Source organism: Tachypleus tridentatus, chromosome 13, assembly GCF_004210375.1.
Source record: "Tachypleus tridentatus isolate NWPU-2018 chromosome 13, ASM421037v1, whole genome shotgun sequence".
NCBI classification, from domain to species: domain Eukaryota; kingdom Metazoa; phylum Arthropoda; class Merostomata; order Xiphosura; family Limulidae; genus Tachypleus; species Tachypleus tridentatus.
The window spans coordinates 224226209-224247757 of record NC_134837.1 but is presented as its reverse complement, the minus strand read 5'-3'; the positions used below and the strand labels follow the sequence as shown (position 1 = coordinate 224247757).

At 31.9% G+C, this 21549-nt stretch overlaps 1 protein-coding gene across 5 annotated transcripts in view; it reads right to left on the bottom strand.

Moving 5' to 3' along the window:
* The window catches only part of Tango6 (transport and golgi organization 6), a 111567-nt gene that overhangs the window by 25376 nt on the left and 64642 nt on the right, over positions 1-21549 (bottom strand). For all 5 annotated transcript variants that reach the window (XR_013020621.1, XM_076478809.1, XM_076478811.1 and 2 more), the window contains 4 exons: positions 15040-15202; positions 6035-6114; positions 5433-5545; positions 3194-3385 (listed from right to left, as the gene is read on the bottom strand). Coding sequence is in view for 4 of the 5 variants with exons in the window: in XM_076478809.1 (XP_076334924.1) it covers positions 3194-3385; positions 5433-5545; positions 6035-6114; positions 15040-15202 (548 nt within the window). In the remaining variant the exon portion in view is untranslated. The remainder of the gene's footprint in view (positions 1-3193; positions 3386-5432; positions 5546-6034; positions 6115-15039; positions 15203-21549) is intronic.

Genomic DNA, 21549 nt, shown 5'->3' with positions numbered 1-21549 from the left:
TGCCTGAATACAAATATTGCTGTGGAAAAAATGAGCCATTGATAATTTGTTCGTGTTCACAAGGATTACTGCACATGAAGATTGTGACATTCTTCTGCTGGAAGAGGACTACAGCATTATGATAGTTGGTACAAGATTTACAATATTCACAGGAAATTCCACAGCAGTTGCACATGAGGCAATAGCTCTTATTAAAACAAATACTTTACCTACTTTAGGGCATTGAAATGCAGTTTGAATCATTAACCTTTCTGGGCCTAAAGGGTGTCTCTGATAATCTTTGCTTTCCACTTCTCACAATGGAATTATTTAACCAAAGTGCATAAAACTTATATCAAACTTACTAAATATTAATTAGTTTCAGTTAAAAAAATTTATATAATTTGATTTAACTTTTCCATAATACTTGGCTTGGAATGGCCAGGTGGTTAAGGCACTCAACTCGTAATCCTAGGGTCATGAGTTTGAGTCCTTGTCACGCCAAACATGCTCGCCCTTTCAGCTGTGGGGGCATTATAATGTGGAATGGTCAATCCCACTATTCATTGGTAAAATAGTAGCCCAAGAGTTGGCAGGGGGTGGTGATGACTAGCTGCCTTTCTTCTCGTCTTACACTGCTAAATTAGGGACAGCTACTGCAGATAGCTCTTGAGTAGCTTTGCGCAAAATTCAAAAAACAAACCACAATACTTTAGATTGTGAAATTTCAAAATTTTGTTGTTATACTGTTTTGAAAAAAACAACAACAAAAAACATTAAAAGTACTTCATCTTAGAATTTCAATTTTTATCATTATAAATCAGGAAATTCCATTTTATCTAATCCATCAGTTGCAACTTGATTGACATTCATCAACAATTTTTTATATTTATTTTTCCAACTGTAATAGTCACAAAATCAAGATAAAATCAAACATGTACAGCCAATCTGACAAACATTTATCAGTGAGATAGAACATGATTTTTCAAAATTATATTATAACTATTAACTTTTTCAGCAGGACAGAAACATTTTTAGTCTTGGTTACATTATATCTAATAAAGTTCAGTTATTTTCCATAAAAAATAAATTCTTATTTTAATGTACACTGTTAAATTTTGATAAACTTAACAATATTAAATACTAACAAAATTTATAAAACAAAGTGCAATAATTGTCCAAAATTCTACATGGGAGAAACCAGAAGAAAATTGAAAACCAAATTCGCCAAACATTATAATAAACCCTCCCGTGTTTACCACCACTGCAACAAAAAAACAACAACAACAAAAAATTACATCTAAACAAAACACTCTAATTTTAAAGACTCTATCAAACATCACTAAAAGCAAACAGAGAAAGCTAATTTAATTAAACAAAACAGTCCTACCCTAAACCAATACTTTGGAGTGTTAGGATACCTTTAATAAGCTGTTAATTCTATCACAATAAAGTCAGTTGATTCAATTAATCTCATAATCATTTTGGCCTTGTTATAGTTTCCATATTATAACTTTTTATACACTAGATGTATCTTTACAAAATTGGACAGATTCTAAGTAAACATTGCCAGTCTTTCTTACGCAAAAGATCAGATTTTTTTAATGAAGTATTTTTACTACACACACACACTTTTTTTATTACTAGCCCAAGTGCAGTGATTTCCACATTATGATTAAAAATGCATTTCTTTGTCCCAAAAATTTCAAATTTTGTTTGTGTAATCACTAAAACATCCTAAATAAGTTTCAGATATTTTTTTCAGTAAAACTTTTATCCAAGTTCCTTTACCACAACTCTATACAAGGTTGTTAAATTTAAATGAGTTCATAACTATTAAAAAAATAACCTCAAATTTTAATATGAAACTACGTTCATTTATTCTAAATAACATTATATTTGTAACAATATACACCAAAATGTATACTTAAATTTTGTTGTTTTATTTCCCTTTGAACCATACCTATCTACTGTTCATGCCATTATAAATTTCAAATCACTTGGCAAATGTGCAGCTCATGTTATTCTGTGGAATTACATTTAGCATGAACTACTCATGAACATACCTTGTGAAAAATGTTTATTTATTTCTCCTAATTTAACCTTAACTTACCTGAAAAGTTTTCTATTCCTGCATTTTACAATAGTAAGTAAATAATACACATGAAAAACAGGAAATAAAGTATTTACATGAATCTTCAGTTTTCAGTTAATGACACTTAACCCTGCTTTTTTCATACTAATGGTACTACTGCACTAAATAATTTTTATTTAATTAAATAATGTTCCAAAGAACACAGAATAATAACATACAAAAAGCAGAATTTGTCTCATAACTGACAAAATTTTTATGGCTTTCTAACCATGCAACAAACTCATTGATGTGTTTCTCATGGGAATAAAACTTGAATATCAGAGATAATTACTGGCAGTTTCTGTAAAGATGTTATAGGTGGGCATGGCAAGAAGGGTTTGACTTTCTCTTTAATGGCTCTGTAACTAAATAAGGCTGAAGACTATAAAATTATGCTTTGCTTTACTAGTGAAAACATTATAATGAGCAATTTACATTAAATTTTGTACTTCTTTAAGAGGTGATAAATAAGTTAGAGAAGAGGGGATGTCTAGAAGAAAATATCAAAATTCTTATACTAAGGAAAATTCAGGTTTGTTTTTAATATTGACTTATAAAATTAAGAACTTAAAAGTAAAAAAAATAATTAAAATATAGATAATTGGCTATGTTTTTATGTTACATTTATTGGAATATGATGATAAAAAAGTTTTAATTAAATTTCAAATGAAGCTCACTAAAACCCGTGATATGCACACAAAAGGATGCTTGTGATGAGAGGGTCAAGTAATCTCCAGTTATATTACCTCTGTTTTTTCCATACTGTGTATGTATTCATGTATTTCTGTATGTAAATTACTTGTACCTGATTATGAAATATTCTTGTTTAAATGTACATTTATGATAAATTTTTTTACCACCCATTCAAGCTGCCTCCAAACTTTTTGTTAATACCTGTATTATGCGAAGCACACAAACAAAGATATTGATATTCAGTAGTAAAAAGGGGATGAAGATCAAAATACTATATCAACCAAAAATGATCAGTAAAGATTAACAACATTTATCACTAACTATAACAAATGAACACAATAATACAACAAATTTCAAAACTTAGTAATTCAATACAGAGCATCTTACATTTTTTGATTACTGACGTATTCTTCTTCATCATGAATAACCATTATTCCTCCTTCTGGTGCATTCACAAACCTCAGCTTCTTATCCATGAAGAAAGCTTCTGATTCAAAAACATAAGTATGAAGTAGTCTTACACTCACAGATGATTCATTCCACTTGAAAATATTGAGCATGAGATCTTCAGTTTTTGATCTACAAATTTGCAGTTACAGGATAAAATAGTTGAGGCAAAATATTTTAATAATAAAAAATTAAACAAAAATTATTAAGGCAAAAAAAAAGGTGTATCAAGTTTCCTCCTATAACAACTTCTTTCCTTTTTGTTTCTTTCAGTTCTATTCTTACATAATTACAACACCATCTTGTACTGGCTATGTAATGTTAAGACAGAATGTTTAAACTTGGGAGTATAATAATCTTACTCAGACAATATGTGATGGTTGACATCATAAAATTTTGTAACATAGGTCTCTTTATTAGTGTATAGAAGTAAAAAAAAGTATTAAAATTTCAATATATAATACATCATATTGTCCTCATAACTCATTCCTCTGAATCATCCTCTGTTCTGTCTTTGAGATAATTATGTTTTAAATGCTTATTTCATCAATATGTCAGTAACACTACTGTTTCTCTGATCAGAAAATTTGTATAAAGCAGGAACAATCATGTGCAAAACAACGTATAATTTATTTACGTACAAGTTCTTTTGAGAATAAATAATTGTTAAATTGTTAACCCAATGCCTTACTATATGTTCCTTAAAATTTTGATTAATTTATACTATTGTTTGCAAATAATGAACAACTCATAATACATAATGCAAAATGATAGGTTGTATGTACTCAAAATGGCTAGGCACAACTTTTAAAATAGGTTTAACAAATGATATAAATTTGTATTGATATGAAAGATATTGAAACATATAAACATATGTACTATGACTTAACATTTTTCATATTCCCATAGACTGGAACTTTTGATTCATTTTGCAGCATACACTTTAAATTATCTGGAGGGGATTTTACTTCGACAGGATTAGGTGAGATATTTCTCGGCAAGTATCTCCAAAAAACTGCCTGTAGCATCATAGGTGTCTCACCCTTTGGTCTTCCCTGTCTGCTGTATACTGATATGTATAATTTCTAACATTTATTCACTTATGGCTACACAGAAACCATTGACAAATAGAACTTCTTACAGTCACTTTCTTGTACAAAACATATGAATTTCACAATGTCTCATCTAAGAGATAAAATATGAGTTTCATGTACACTTTACTATTATGAATGAATAGAGCTGTTGCTCCATAACAATTCCATTCGTGTTATTGTTATAATCCAGGAAGGTCTTTGGTTTTAAAACAGGCTTTTTGGTCTTTCAGTTGACATATTCTGTATCAGTCAGGTCTGCATCACTGTCATTATGGACACCACAGATTACTTACCAACCCATGTTACTATTATCCTGTTATGGCTATAACATACAGCATAGTCACCTTTCTTCAAATTTTGTTTTCAAAAATCATCAGGAATGTTCTTCATATTTAGTCTAACTGTTCCAAGTGCATTTTGTGTTTTGATGAGCACTCTCAAGAAATGGGATGTTGATATGTAGCAGTTATTCACAAGAAGACTATAACTTTGATCAAGTCAAAAATTATTTAATCATGAGACAAAAAATCTCGATCACTGACTTTTCGACCAGTGAAAATTTGAAACTAAAGAATGATGTGTAAAACTTGTAAAATTTTACTTCAAATCTTGCTTGTTTTAAAATACTTTTTCTATAAATGCCAACTTTTCTCAACTTTTCATCAAACATTCATTAATAGCTATGCCCTTCTTCAGAGTGTATAGATGAAACAACATGACAAATGTCCTAAAGTGTGCATTCTCTCATCTGAGGCTTAAATTAAGTGATTACCTCATGGCTTTAGTAACTTGAGGCCTGTGATGTTATTTGTAGTCACAGGAATGCATTAATATACAAAATCATCAAATCAATGTTGAGATAAGGCAAATAAGTGTAGTACTAAACCACTGATTCAATAACAAGGTAATGCAATGGTTTAACAAAAAGCATTATAATCACTGAAACTCTGACATTTTCTCTTTTTTGTTATACTTTATTTCATCACAAGCCATGAAAACATTGCACTATAACTTCTACAAAATAGACTTAATAGTACTTCAATACATTAAGACATAAAGTAAGCAAATAATACTGTTTGTCTTACCTTATATGTGATATACCATTTTGTGATGAGCACATTAGTTGAAAAAGTGGGAGAAAAATGACTAACAGTTCCTTCTTTAGGACCTCACTTACAACAGGACCACAAACATACAACTGCAAAACAAAATTTAGCAAAATTAATACAAATATTTTATTTAATTATTTTTACAATCATATTTGATATGTTTTCAGAGTTAAACAAAAATTTAATAACTCTGCACTGATACAAATTACACTCATAAAGAAATTCTTTAGTCTTGCACTATCCTCATAAAAACAGTATAAAATAATTATGTTAATAAAATATTCCACTAAAGTTCCTCAAAAGTCGAAACAAAACAAAAGCAGAAATCACAGAAAACAGTTAAAAATATTTAAATGGTGAATGTATGAGTTTTTAATGTTAAGGTTATAATTTTGAAGTATGATACATCTAGCTTCCCACAGAACAGAAAACTACTTATTATAAAAGCATGAAACAAGGAACTTCAAAATGTCAAAGAGTAAAAGAAAGCAGTGACTGAAACACACAGTATAGATTCCAGGGCTGAAACATTATGTGATTCACATAATAATGATAACTGAACTAAACTTCATAGTTACTTTGTAAAGTTGTTCCACACAATCTTCTACTTCACTTTCAGGAACAATAACATTGTCATTTAATTTCAATTGTTCCCTGTCTAAATGTTAAAACAAGAGCCAATTACAATAACATAGTTGTAATATACATCATAATCTTAAAGAAGTAAATGAAAAATAGGAATTAAAAAAAAAGGTTTAATCACAAGATAAGTCATTCTTTAAGTGTCAAGCACACTAAGAAAATTATAAGTAATGTCAAAAGGTAATGATAACACAACTGAATTTTAAAACTAAAATTTCACACACTTTATACTAACTTTAATTACAGAATCATTTAAACATCAGTTTAAGTCTAACACAATACCTAGTTAAAAAAAAATCTAAAGATATAACCAGTTTCAAAAATCAGGTATTTTAATCATACAAGTTTCATATCTAAATGCCCAAATAAGTATATAATTACTAATAATTTCAAGTTGAAATTATATACCCTACAAAATGCTTTAGATGGTAAATACTCCTTGAATGTTAAGCAATGGCTATATAAAACATCAATTTGTCTTGTGAAAGATATCCTTAAATCTTTTCCCCTTAATAGCAATAAAAACTCAGATTTGCATTACTACTATCTGAGACTGTTTGAAATAACAGATATAACTACTACTATTTGGCTACAGAAATTGTGTACTGAACCTGGTGATTTAAATGCCTGTGCCACAGACTGTAGTTCTTTCACCATGACATAGCAACTTATATTTTGAAAAACACTCACTGCTCTGTTGTAAATAAATAGAAAAGAGAATAAGAATTCAAACTGAGAATAAAGAAAAGGAGAGGCAGAAAATAGAGAGAATAAGTGCACAAGAAAAGAAAGAAGTTGAAACTGGAAATACAGAGAGAGAATAAGATCACAAACTGAGATAGCCAAGAAAGATGAAAGACCCAAAAATGATAACAGGGTCAAGGCCAGACAACTCAAGAATCCCCAAGTCTAATGAACAAAAAGACAATACAAATGCTTTTCTGGATAGGTAAAAAAGATTTGTCCAAAATAAAACTGGGCAATCTGTTTCAGTCCATATCTCACAAATAAAAGTCTACAGGTGCATATAGGCATGACTGCAGAAGATCACCTGGACTATGACAAGTTAAAGGTGGCCTTGCTAAAATGCTATGAACTCATTGAGGATGGTTTTCACTGAAAGTTTAGAGAAGTCAATCTTGACACTGGAAAAACTGTATTTAGTGTGGCACATCCATGGCAAAAGGTGGACTGACTAAGCCAAGTGTTTTGAAAAACTGAAAGATCTACTAATATATGAACAATTCATGATCACATACTTCATTTATATTTCACTGTTACTAAAACAGTGAGTATCAAAGGATGTGAATGAGATGGTCAAGCTGGCAAAACAGTATATTAAAGCACACAGAGGAAATATAACTGGCAAGTCCAAAATAATCAGTTAAACCGGAAGGTGACAAGAATCAACAGATGCTATTCTTGTTATAAAATGAGGCACATTCAGAGTGAGTGTGAATCTGTTACCAACAAGGAATTATAAAAATCTCAACATAAAACAGCTGCAGCTAACTATAAAGATGATGCTAGCAAGAAACAAAAAAAAAGGAGTTTCACCACAGATGCTATTGCTAGAAGAAACAGAATATAAATAATTCATTAAATTTACCACAAGAATGAAGTGTTACCACCATGATTAAACAGTGTATTATTGAAAGTTGGCTCAAATTATCAAGCAGGCAAACAGTACTAGTGATGATTGGAACAAGTGACAAATATGAAGAGGTATAAAAAAACTACAACATGCCAGTAGGTGAAGGCTATATTGTCAGAGACCAGAATGTTCTACAAGATATTGGGTAAAATAATGAAAATGTTTAGCGTCTGATGACCAGATGACAAACAAGGTATTCTTTCATGCACTGATTGATGGAACAGTGAGAAAGTTTCCCCTAGCAAGAATGAAACTGGACACTCCATACTAGGTGTGAAACCTCAAGGCTAACTGTATGAAGGCATTCATGTATGACACGATTACTGGCAATATACCAAGTTCTAAAAGATTGGATGAACCATGCAGAATCAAAACTTGTGAGGCATTTGCAGTCACTACAAGAGATCAATAGAAGAAGGGTAAGTAAGACATCAAGCCTATGCCATTCTTGAAAACTTACAACTTGAATGTGTGTTTATGAGAACTGAAGGAAGCACAGAAACTTGGGAACAGTGCTTGAGAGAAAGCTCAGGGGGACAGAGAGAACAGAGGAGCAGAGGGGAGTATTGTAAAAGATCCATCAAGATAGTTCTATGGAGGAAATTAAACAACTCATAGTACCAACAGAATACCAGACTCATATAATGAAGTTGGCTCACAAGTCAATTATGAGAAGACATTTCGGAGCAAAAAAGACAGCAGACAGAATCACCAACAGCTTCCACTTTCTCAGGGGCCATTGGAGATGTGCTTAGATTTCTAGAGGGAAGGTAAGCAATGTGCTGCTGCATAAGATGCCTCTAACAGAAGAACTATTCAGCAGATTAGCTGTGGACTTGATCAGACCACTAGCACCTGCATCCAACAAAGGTAACTGGTATGTGCTGATAGCAGTAGACCATGCAACATGTTATCCAGAAGCTACAGTATTGACAAAGACAAAGATGGAAAGAGTTTTGCTAATTAGACTTATGATAAGAAGTCTTGAGTGAGAGAAGGGCTCAGTTTACATCAGAACTGCTGCAAGATTTGTGCAGATTGTATGAGCAGACTTTGTGAATGAACTGAAAAGAGTCTTTGTATATTCTAAAAATGTTGTAAATCTTACTGTTAGATATACATGACTATTTCTGTTTAAGTACAGTGCAATTGTTAAATTTAGTTGTTTTTTACAAATGATAATTTATTGCAGAATTGTTTATGTATGACTCGTACACTGTGGTTCAACTGTTGTGACTTGGCACTTTTTGTATTGTTGTGTCATGTTACTAGAACCTTCTAAGTATTCTCATTTCAATTGAGTATTATTGCATTATGTTATTTCTAGTGCGTAGAATATTCTTGGCCTTTGTCAGTCTGTAAATATGTGTACAAAATGTAGTTCAAATATGATACACCATCAGACTGCTAGAGCGAGAGTGTGTGTTTGTGAGTTTAGCCATAAAAAGCATATAGTAGTGCTTTTTTTAAAAGCAAAATTATCATAGACTGTATTGTAACAATAGAGTAAAGAAAAATAATTTGGCTTGTCATTTGTGTTCTAAAGTAACTGAACAAACCTGCATCGACTTTAAACAAAAAAAGAAAATTATTTAAATATTTGGATATAACAGTGGTAACCAAACAATAGTGTAACATACGTCAAATTACCACTAACTGTATTGTAGCAACAGAGAAGAGAAGAATAATTTATCTTGTCAATTGTGCTCTAAAATAACTGAAACAACCTGTGTGGCTTTCAATAAAAAAAGAGACAAGAAGAAATAAATGGGCTGTGAATGCATTAGAGAGCCCAAAAGAACATTAACTCTCATAACAATGCAATAAGAGGTCACAAAACCTTATTTTGTAAAGCAGACCACACCAATTTATTCAATTAAGGCATGATAGGGATGGGCAAACTGTACTCTTCAGCTTTACCCATGAAGCCTATGGGTTGTATGGTTTGGGATAGACCAACTTATAAAGCAAATATTGTGAAGTTATTCATCTACAAGTGATCTTGTAAAACACCCCATCTCATAGGAGAGAGTGCACAGCCACTGAAAGGAAAGAATTAGTCAACCTGACATACAGTGTGTGGACTTAAAGAGTTAAATAATACCTGGTTAAGCACCATTTACCACAAAGCAGGAACAAAAATCTGATATACATCCACAGGTGGAAGCTAGAGGATGCCAAAACCATGATAAGAGATGAACATGTTGGGGTCTGATGAGAGGTAATGCAAGACAAAGGACATGGGAAAGGGACAAGGAGAAATGATGAACCAGCTTGGCAATGGTAAAAGGGGAAGAGATCTCTAGACAAAAAGAAAAATTTACCCTCATGTGCTACCAAGGATTTTGGAAAGAAAAAATGATCAAGATAAAGAAGAAGATAGGTATGGTGGTAAAGTGTGCATGTAATGTCATTAGTGAAGAAATCAGAGTGCCAACACCCACAGACTAAAAGGAAAAGAAAATATGCTTTACACAACAGATAAAGAATATGAGGAAATATGTTCAAATGAAGGCAAAGTTAGCGAATGGAGGACACATTAATGTCTCAATCTGAAATGGCAGGTCATCAAGTAGGTCAATGAATTCAAATGGAATATAATAACATAGTAATTATAGGTGAGAGAAAAACCTTGTGATAATATGAAAGATGAAAGGTATGGGATAAAGCTGCCCAATAACCAGATATCAAGGAAGTTGAAGATTCATGGACAAAAAACCACCTGTGAAACTCAAAGACACAAGCAACAGTAAGATTAGCAGCAGGAAATCTCCAAGCTTGGACACATATGTGAAATACCTTCCATTTTCCATGAAACATTTAATTGGAGGAAGGATGGATCAACTGAACCAAATCAAAAGGTACATGATGGGAAGAACCAAATTTCCTTGCAAAGGATTGGATGAATGCCAGGCAAGAAGTGCAGAATGCAAACCAGTGAATGGGTTGACAAAGGAGATTGGGAAGTGTTACAAGAGAGAATTATTGGAGTAAATGAGGCAACCATGGTTGAGCTGGGTAGTAGGGAGCTACAGAATGATCCAGAATGGAATAAGATGGATAAGGGAAACTACCTAATAAAGCAATCAGAGAGGAGGATAAACATATAGGAGTTTATGTGGCCAATCCTGACTGAAAGCATCTACACCAAAAGACTGAGGATGGAGTATCAGGGACCAAAAGGAGGGTAATTTGTGATTTAGGGTGGTGGTAAATGTATCAATATAAATAAAACCATATACACTGAGAAGCTACTGAAAATGAGAGAATGGAGGGACCACTCCATTTGATAAATCTTGTCAGGGTGGGAAAAACAACCTGCCACAAGGTTGAAAGCACCTGGGGGGTGAACAAATTAAGTGAGGTAGGACAGACTGATGACTGATTTCCAGTTCATGGTCTTTATGGGAACCACAAACAGAAGGGGAAAAAAACCTCAGTAAATGAAGTGGAACAGATTTCATAGCCTGTTGAATGATAAAGTCTTGTACCACCTATGATAGATGCTGGAAAATTATGGAGTTCTAAGGAGAAAGGAAGAAAATAGTATGTGGGGCAAGAAATAAAATTATGATGCTCTCTGACAAAACCTAAAAGACCCAAACATCTGTGATGATGCCACCAACAAATGAAGATTGCAAGTCAAGCTCCTACCAAGCCTGAACCCATCAGGTAGCCTCTGGAACTTTAGGCAGTGTACTGTGTCAAGAAAAACAAATATCTGTGGCACTGAGAGAAGGGACAGATAAGGGTTAAGAAGGGAGAAGACAGAAAACCAGAACTGGCACCACACTCAGCTCTGGCTGAGATAAACTGGCTACTAGATGGGAAAGAGTAGATTGTTGCTGGACAGATGCCATCCAAAACTCCAAGGGTTGTGGGATCATATCAAAGACAAAAAGTCTTAAAAATAGAGCTATACACAAATCCTGAAAATAATGAGCAGATAAATGGGTTCTAGATAAACCAGCATCATGACCTAAAAGGTTCCAATGACAGAAAAAAATCACATTAGTAAAACAAGAGCCAAAAATGACAAAAGAGACAATATAAGGAGGTATAAAGGGAAAGGATATACCCAGAAAACCCCTTAGGATTTCAGACAAGAGATAGATTGTGAAAAGGTACTAAAAAAAGAGTTGTGAAGGTGAGATGAAGGTGGAAAATATGAACATGAATGAGACTAATAGGAAATTTGGGGCCCACCCACAAAACAAGTAAAATGAAACCCAAAATGTGTTGGCCAAGATATGGACTGTCAGCCATATGATATGTGAGAGCAGATTGACCCAAATCCCATGAAAAGCAAGCATACTAGCATATTATTAAGCATGGACTCAAAATGTCAGAGGAAAATGAAATAGGGTTGAAAAATATACTCATGCAGTAATGAAGGATACAGATCATAAGATACAACAGCAAGAGATAAAACATTACATACCTGAGAAATAAAGTAAAAAAAGCAACAACCATGAAAGGGTATGGAAAAGCATGGTAAATTCAGGAGGTGGAAACAGGAGATGAATGTCTGCATCAGTCTGCCCAGGATCCACATGGAATAAATGAAGACATCTACCAACAGGTTGCCAGCAACTGAGGCTTGTGGATAAGCACCTGTCTAATGTGCGACACCTGAGTTGGTGACATTAGCTTTGGAATTCATGTTTTATCACTCAGAAAAAGAGTTTGAAATAAAAAACAAATGAAATTGAATAAAGATAATTGATCCTCAATCTTTAAAAAAAGAAAGGAAAAAAGGAGTATATCATATTAAAAACCAATCAAGATAAAAAGAAAAAAGAAAGAAAGATGTCTGGTACAAGCACTGCCAAACTAGAAGCGATTATCTGATAGAGGCACATGCATCTTGTGAATGTCCAATGCTGCTGTTTGTAGAGAAGTTATGCTTGATAATTTGTACAAGAAACTCACTGGAATCAATTGATTCTATTAGGGGGGTACTGATAGTTTGTAGCATGCATAATAAAGAAATTGTCATATAGAGGGCACTAATGAATGTGAATTGCTAATTTTGAGAAGAGAGAAGTACTGTACCAGAAAGCAATTTTAAGCTGAGAACTATCCACTCCAGTGAGATAAATAAATATTTTTGTTTTTCGTAATGTTTCTATACTATAGTTTGAGCTCTTCTTAATTTCAAAAACATTTTCTTAATTTGTTTTTATACATTTATGATTTACAGCTTGTGTCAACTAAACCTGCAATAACTTATTTTTTAACCCATATCTAATTCTAAGTTTTTGTATTTTTATTTTAAAACTTGATTATTCGTATGTACACACACACATTATTTTATAATTCTCTCATAGCACGTTGGACTTACAAAACTGTTCAGTTTAAGAGGTACTATTCAGTTCATTTCAAGCCTTTGTAAACATTATTATACACATTTCCTTCTTATAATATCATGCAGTCTTTGAAATATAATGCTTTATTTACAGATCTACTATACAGCTACAAATAGTTGAAGAAGGGCAGTGTCTATTTTGTGAAGAAAAGCATATGTCAAAAATCTGAAATTTACACCCTGGTGTATTCATTGGTTTAAATTAAAATATAGTCCTTGCTTCAAAATTTACAAAATTCTGAATGTAACGCCTATAGTTTTAGAGATACAGCTTACAGACAGTGTTCTTAAAATGTAAGAAATACACCTAAAGAACATATAATGTTCACTATAGTCAAAATAGAACTACAACATAACATTATGTTACGGACAATGAGGGATCTATTGGTCCATATACGCTGTCCCATCCTCTAAACTGAAACTATTAAATAATCAAAAAACAAAAGAAACAACTCAAAGCCAGCCTTTATCATTCATATTGTTTACTATCAAGCTTTCTCTTAAACTCAGTTAAATTTACTGCCTTCACAACATCTATAGGCTACCCATTACAAAGGCCAATCAACCTGCTACAGCTTAAAGGTAAAGCCCTATGACTACACATAACTAAAATGTAGCATCCTCTCTCGTCAACATACGATTAAAATTTAAAACATAGATACTACTAAGTATACAACTTAAATGTAACATTCTATAGAGTCAATACACAGTTGAAATATATCTTCTAATAATAGTATAAAATTGAAATTTAACAGATGTAGTATCACAAAAATAAAACACAACCCTTTTCAAAAGTCTGTACAGTTAAATCTAAGAATGTCAAAAAGCAATACAGAGATGAATGTAGCATCACAAATGTCAGGTGTGCAGCTTATGTATAACAACCTCTTGCAGCCTTATACATCTGAAAAGTAATATACCTACATGTAATATTTAAACCCAGGCATATACAAGTTGAATTTGTGAAGTACAAAAATTCAAAATAATGAGTCCTTTTAAAAATACAGAAATAAAATATTGTACATGGTAGAAGAGAACAATTAACGTACCACACATTAATATCAATATATAATTAAAATCCAGCATAATTTAGTTATGTGTATAAAACTGGTTTTGCATCTCTTTGTAAAAAGCATACACACCTGAAAATTGGTTTAATATAATCACTAGATTTTAAGCTTTCGCTAATTAAGACACCTTTATAGGAACAGGACTGGACTATTTTACTTTAGTTAATAATACTGCTAAATCTTGTTAGTCTATCACTGAAATTAAACAAGTGCCTTTATATAAAAACAACCATGATATTCAAAAATTTAAAAAAAAAATAAGTAGACAGCTGATAATGTTCAAATTTGATGATTTGATCTTTATAGTTTTGAGAAAGTAAACAATGGTATAGCTCTCTTCTTTGGCATAACATTGCCTATTTGTTAATTTCGTATCTTACCTTCTCACATTTTTTGTTTCAACATAAAAAAATACTTTCAATTTAATGAAAAATTCACTAGTTTTCCTATTCTTGAATGAATACTTCTTTCTTTCAGAGAATGAAAATTAATTTTCCTCTTATACCTTTTGTATCTTTTCCTTTTATGATCATCATTAAAATACTTTTTCATTCCCTATACATTTTTTCACAATAAATGACCAACTTATAATTATAGTTAGCACACACACTGACAGCACATGCACATTAATTAATTTTGATTGTTGGCTACTTCAGTAATGGATTTGGGTACATCATCTAACAAATTATAAATGATGTAAAACTGAAGCTTAACATTATCATACAAGTAAAATATCAGACATTAATAAGCAATATACAACTGGGAATACAAAATTACAATACATGAAACCTTATATACAATATTAATTTAAGCTAAGATAAACTTGAAAAAATAGTATTTCTCACATACCTGGATAATGCAGAATCTTCAAAAAAGGTTTAAAAATATAACTGAGAATATAGTTAGAAGAAAGGTCATGTCTCCTCAATGTCAGCTGGGACATTGTACTGCTTGCCACATACAGCATTAGCATGCTCTTGTCCTTGTCTGAATCTTTCAACAAATGCAGAACCTTTGCATAAAAATATATAAATGTTAAGGATATATACAAGTTTCAAATCAGATATATAACCTCTGAAATACTGAAAGACCTTCCTTGTCAAATTTAAACATGTTTACAACAAAGTGTCAACAAAAATTTTCAAATTTTCTTAATACATTAAAGAGCATGTATCACTTATACATAATTCTCCACTCTCCCACTATAAACATGACTTATTGTATAGATGTCAAGGGATCTTACATAAGCTCTGTTTTCCTGTCATAATGTACATTTTCTTGTTGACCACCATGCTGTTAACTCTTCTGCAGCATTCTTTATGATACACTTTTTCTGCCACTGTTAATATTTCCAGAACACAACTGAAGCCTTACCTATATCATGTAGGGAAAAACTGTAGCTGCAATGTAATCTTTGCAGGTTCAACACTTGTACGGTGCAGATTGTACTGACAATTTGTGCAACATGCAACATTTGCTTTTGTTTCTGATGAAGGCAGATATTTTAATTAGGCTTACTTGCCTTCACTGTTAAATCTGTCTACTACAGTGCTAGCTCTAATACTGATAACACTTCTGCTGGCCTCATTTCTTTTTTTTTTTAGTCATGTGTTAAAATATTCAATACTAAATCTATTTCTTTTATGCCTAAGAGTGAAGTGAGATGATCTTAGTTCTTGAGTTATTTTTTCCTCTCCCTTTTTGATTTTATGATTCTAAATACTTTCTGAAACTAGCTCCACACTTCACATTCCCCTTCTATTTTCCCTCTCAATTTTCTGTCCTTTAGTTTGGTTATAGAGTGAGTGTGGAGTGTAGGGTTTGTTTCCCTGTCTGTTTTTTCTTTGACCCATTAAAGGTTTTTTACCCTGCAGAGGAATCACAAACTCATATTTCTGGATATTCTGATAAACAATAATAATGGACAATTCAAATATGAAGTTTGTCATAAAAATACTTTCACTGGATTGTATTTTAATTTTGAGTTTTATTCCCACTGTTTCTAAAGAGAATTTAGTTTAATATACTTTTTCATCATGCCTATGAAATATCTAGCATATATGATAGTTTGCACAACAAATTTGTAAACATCAAGGAATTCTTATGTAAAAATGACTTTCAAAGTTGTTGACAAAATACTTATCTGAATAAGCACAGAATATTGACATCTTGAGTTCAAGATGTATCTAAGAATAATGTATGTTGTCATTAGTTTATCTTATATTGGCAGATAATTGTTGATTATTAAGTCAACTAAAGAACACCTTACAGAGGGTATAGCTGGAAATGTTGCTGAAGCGAATTTTTAAACCTAGTTGTTGCACTAGTTATTTTTCAAACTTCAAGACAGAATTCCACCTCTTCAATCTTTTTTATTATATGAACTTATTTGTCCTTGTTGTCAGCAATGTGGTATTACTTCCACAAAAAGAAAGTTTATAACTCATATTAAAGAACATGCTAATGTTAAATCTTTAAGTTTAAAATACTCATACATACCTTATGTGAATGTGACATTCCTGTCAAAACTCATTTGTTTAGGATCTTAGCCAGAGTCAACAACTAATAAAGTCTCAATATCAAGTAATCTATGCTGATTTATAAATTGAGGCTTGAAATTCACTTTTTCAATTGGGCTTGTAACTTATTACTAAAGCTCTAAAATGTTATTTTTGTATTTCTTTTTTAATCTTTTTCTTTTGTTTTTTAAATTTTGGTTTTCACTTGAAGACAGCTTGTACTCATATCAGATTAATTTTACTAAAATAGATTTTAGGATATAGGAGATTTTAGTTTTTCTCTTCTTGCATGTGTGTATTTTCTGTTGTCTTTTTTGATGGAAAAGGTTTTAGATTATAGCTTATTTTGTACTTAATTTTATTTGATTGTAATTATTTTTCTTAATCATTATGATGCAACTTTGTTATTGAGGTTGTTTTTGTTTTACCTATTTGTTTTTGTTTGTATTGTGATTCTAATTTCCCTTTTCGTTTTTTTTTTCTTTGCAGATCAATGTTGTTACACCTGAGGACCCTACCTTTCTGCATGAAATTTAATGTCAAAAGTAAAATATTTTTCTGTGAAATTTGAAATTTTTGGTATAAATTTTATTAATAGTGATTATAATATTATCTTATTTATCATTTGTCATTATGAGAGTGATATAAATTTTATTAATACATAAGTTTTTACTCTTAAGGTTGCTTTGTAATAAATCATTTTCTGAAGTTACCAAATAGAAATCCTAAAAAATTTTGTGTGTGATCTTCAAAGAATAAACTTCACCAGTATTTCTTAAATGAATGTAAACACTTATAGGTTTTCCTAATTTATCAATTTGAAAAGTCTCTATACCACAATTTCATCATTCTAAACAAGAAAGTCATTCGAAATTTTGAAATAAGGAAAAGAATAAAGCATTTACATCCTTAAATAAACATCAAAAATAGTCTTTTAAATAAACTGTACTGATTTTGTATATTCAAAACAGTTTACTGACATTCATAATAACAACATTTCAGTAAAAACGTAAAAACAAACTGGAAAACGTGAATAATTTGAGGCAACTATCAGGTATCTTTTTTTAAATACCAGTAAAGTAACGTTTAATAACTACAACTATTTATCAAGTTTAAGTACAAAAGAATTAGAAACTTTAAAAGATCTTAGTAAAAACAACAGCATTGTTATTTCAAAACTTGATAAAAGGAATGGTATTGTTCTCTTAGGTAAAGATGAATATTTAAGAAAATCTGGTGAAATCTTAAATGACTGTTAAATTTTTAAATTGAAATGTGATCTTACATATAAAAAGAAAGACTATGTTACAATGCTGTCTCAGGAAGTTATCAATGAATTTTTTCATCAGTTACAAAAATTCATAAAGAAGGATGTCCTTTACAACCCATAATACCTAATATTGTAACCTACAATTGTCTTAGGTGGGTTTTTAATAGACTTTTTCTAAAATAATTCACTACAAACAAATAGACCTTAAAAACAGTTTTTAGTTTGGTCAAGAAATTTCACAAATGAAGTCTGATAGCAGTGTTTACTGTGCTAGTTTTGATACTAAACTGCTCTATACTAATATATAACTAAGACTATACAGCTATGTACTGATCTACATTACAACAGTAACTGCTATGAAATTTATATTCTTAAAGATGTTTTTTGAAGTTAACCAACTTTGCTGTCAAAAAAACTCACTTCATACTGAATGGGAAGTGATGTGATCAGATTTATGGTGTCACTGAGGGTTCATGATTTGCTCCATCTCTTGCCCATCTGTGTTTGTTTTTATGAAAAGTAATGGCTGAGAAATTGTCCATGATAATTCAAAACTCGCTACTATTTGCCCCAGGTCTGATGATATCTTTACTACTTTTTAGACTTCTGATCAGATTCCTAAGTTTTTACAACACTTGAACACTAAATATGTTAGTGCTGTGATCTGTTTTTTCACCATCATTAATTATTCTTATCCCCCTCATTAATTTAATCAGGATTGAATATTAATTTTGATGTCCTCTTTACCCATGGGACTCTGCTGTTGACTCGATTATCACATGGCTCTCACATTTCTTTGACAGTGCCATCAGTTGAGCAGCATCACAAGGTAATTGTCTTTTGACCACCTGAAACATGATTTAATCAGCACAAACACATATAGAAAAATGCATTCAGGGGAACTTTGTCAGTAAGAGCTGATTAAGTTTTCGGCATCTACTTTAGCTTGTGGTCATCATTCTCTTCTGAAGTCTAGTGTGTAAATATTCATCAATGTTTCCCATCTCCTAGTGTGTTCTATCATCTTCGTTAGCAAGAAGAGTTTTCTTCCCTTTTAAGAACATATGAGTGAAAGCCAAATAGGATATAAGACAGAGTAGTGGTTTATACACTATACAAACTTCATCAATTTTCAAGAACAACTGTAATGTTGTGAACTAAACTAAGCAATGATTTGTAATTATTAATTTTATTTAAGTCATTTAAAAACTAGATTTTTAAATAAAAGTTAACAATATACCATTATTTATTTTTATTTTTAGTGCTGAATATTTATTCATTTTAAGCTGTTATTCTTACTTTATTTCAAATACTTTACAAATATTCACAAGAACTGGCAAAACAGTTCAAATATTGCTATGTTCTTGCAGTATATCAATCTTATTGATCACATTTCAGAGATTATATCCACAGTTTGGTTTGTTGTATTTCTCCAACTAGTTAATATCCTGCATCTTTTTTTTTAATCCTTTTGTGTGTGTACCTCTTAGATGATTGGGAAATTCACTGCTTCTACTACAGGCTACGGAGCTGCATTCACAACAACCTTCAGTTACCACAGATGTCATGCTTCTATATCACCCCTAATTTATTTTCAAGTTCTTTTATTTTATTTTTTGAACTGTATCCTTAGATTGCTCTCAATGAAATTTATGCCTGATCTTCAGGTGTCTAGCTTCTCCTTTTCAATCATTTGTAAAATGTTCATTCTACCTTTTTTCCCTGAAAAAAAAAAAATTGTTATTTGCTTTAGTGACTTTCAGACCTTTTATGCCAGTGATACTACTCATACTGTTTTATTTTTCTCAGAAAGATGCTATACTCACATCCTGACAAAGCCTCCCTACCAAGGCATTGGGAGACATTATTTTCTCTCTTAATATCTTTCCTACTATGACTGAACTTTATTCTCCCACTGCTTAACATTTTCTTATCTAGTCAGGATTGTTTGTTGCTATTTAGCAAGAAGAGCATCTTTATTGAGAAAATAAACATCTGGTATTTATACCGTGGTTCCCAAACTGTGCAGTGATGCACCACGGCTAACTCACAGGGGTGTCACCAGATATTTCAAATTTTCAAGGAAAACACAATGATATTGACATCAGTTTTAGATCATGCTACATTCCTTTCTATGATGTTCTCAAATATTTGAGATATGCTTTTGTTTATCTGTACTTTCAGCTATGCCAGTAACTTCTTGAATTTTCTCATTTCTTACACTTTTGTACAGAAATATCTGTCAACTCTCCAGGTCTGTCAGTAATCAAAATAACTGAAGGGTGTTGTGATCAAGTGTCTGTGAGGTCTAGCAAAGTTCAGCAAATTATTTTGCTGATTTTACTCCTTATGCATAAAAATGGAAATATTTTTGAACGTTAATGAAAAGTTTAGGAGTGAAGAAAAGAATGGTGAACTACAAACTGGTGGCAAAGTTGTGAAGAAACGGAAATATCAGAAATATGACAATAATTATCTATATTTAGGTTTTACTTTGGAAGATGTCAATCATAAAGAGTGTCCGTAATGTGCATTATATCTAAAATTTTGGCTCCAGAGTGCAGGCTTTTAAGTAAACGAAAATGCCACTTAGAGACCAATCATTGTAGCATGGCTAGTAAATCCCATGATTATTTTACCAGAAAGTTAAACGAATTGGAAGAACATAAAGGTACATTTTTGAAACAAGCATCAATACTAAGCAATGCTTAGATAGCATCCTACAAAGTGGCTTACAGAGTTGCAAAATGTAAAAGGCATCACACCATCTAAAAAAAAACTGATTTTACAAGTTGCAGTGAATATGGTGAACATTATGGTTGGTGAATCTGCAGGAAGGCTGCTTTCAAAGAAGCCTTTATCCAACAATACTATCAGTCATAGAATCCAACACATGGCTGAAGACCTCAATGATCAGCTAGTGGAAAAAATTAAAGGGAAGGAATTTGGTTTACACCTAGATGAGGTGACAGATAGTAACAAGGATGCTCATTTAATTTACAAAACTTGGTTCATGGATGGTCACAAAATTTTGGAAGAAGTTCTCTTTTGTAAAACTCTCACTGAAGGTACAAAGGCTCAAAGACTTGTTTGAGATCCTTGACACTTTTAACTGAAAACAACTTGGAGTGGACTAAGTGTGTTGGCGTCTGTTCCAATGTTTGTTGCTTTATGTCTGGCTGTTATGGAGGATTGCAGGCACTCATATGAAGCAAAGTTCTTGATGCACTATGGACCCACTGCATAATCCATAGGGAAGCCCTTGCTTCAAAGCACACGAATCTTCCACTTAACCTTGTCCTGGAAAATGTGTTGAAAGTGGTGAACTTTATAAAAGCTTGGCCAGAGAAGGTGAGGTTTTTTAAAAACTATGTGAGGATATGGGATATAAGCACACATCTTTGTTGCACTATTGTAGCTCACGATGGCTCTCCCATGGGAATATACTGTCCCGTGTGTTCAAATTACGACAGGAACTCTACTCTTATCTCGATGAAGAGCACGAATGTGCTAAAAACTTCTTGGATACTGATTTTTTTGTCAAAATTAGCATACCTATGTGACCTCTTC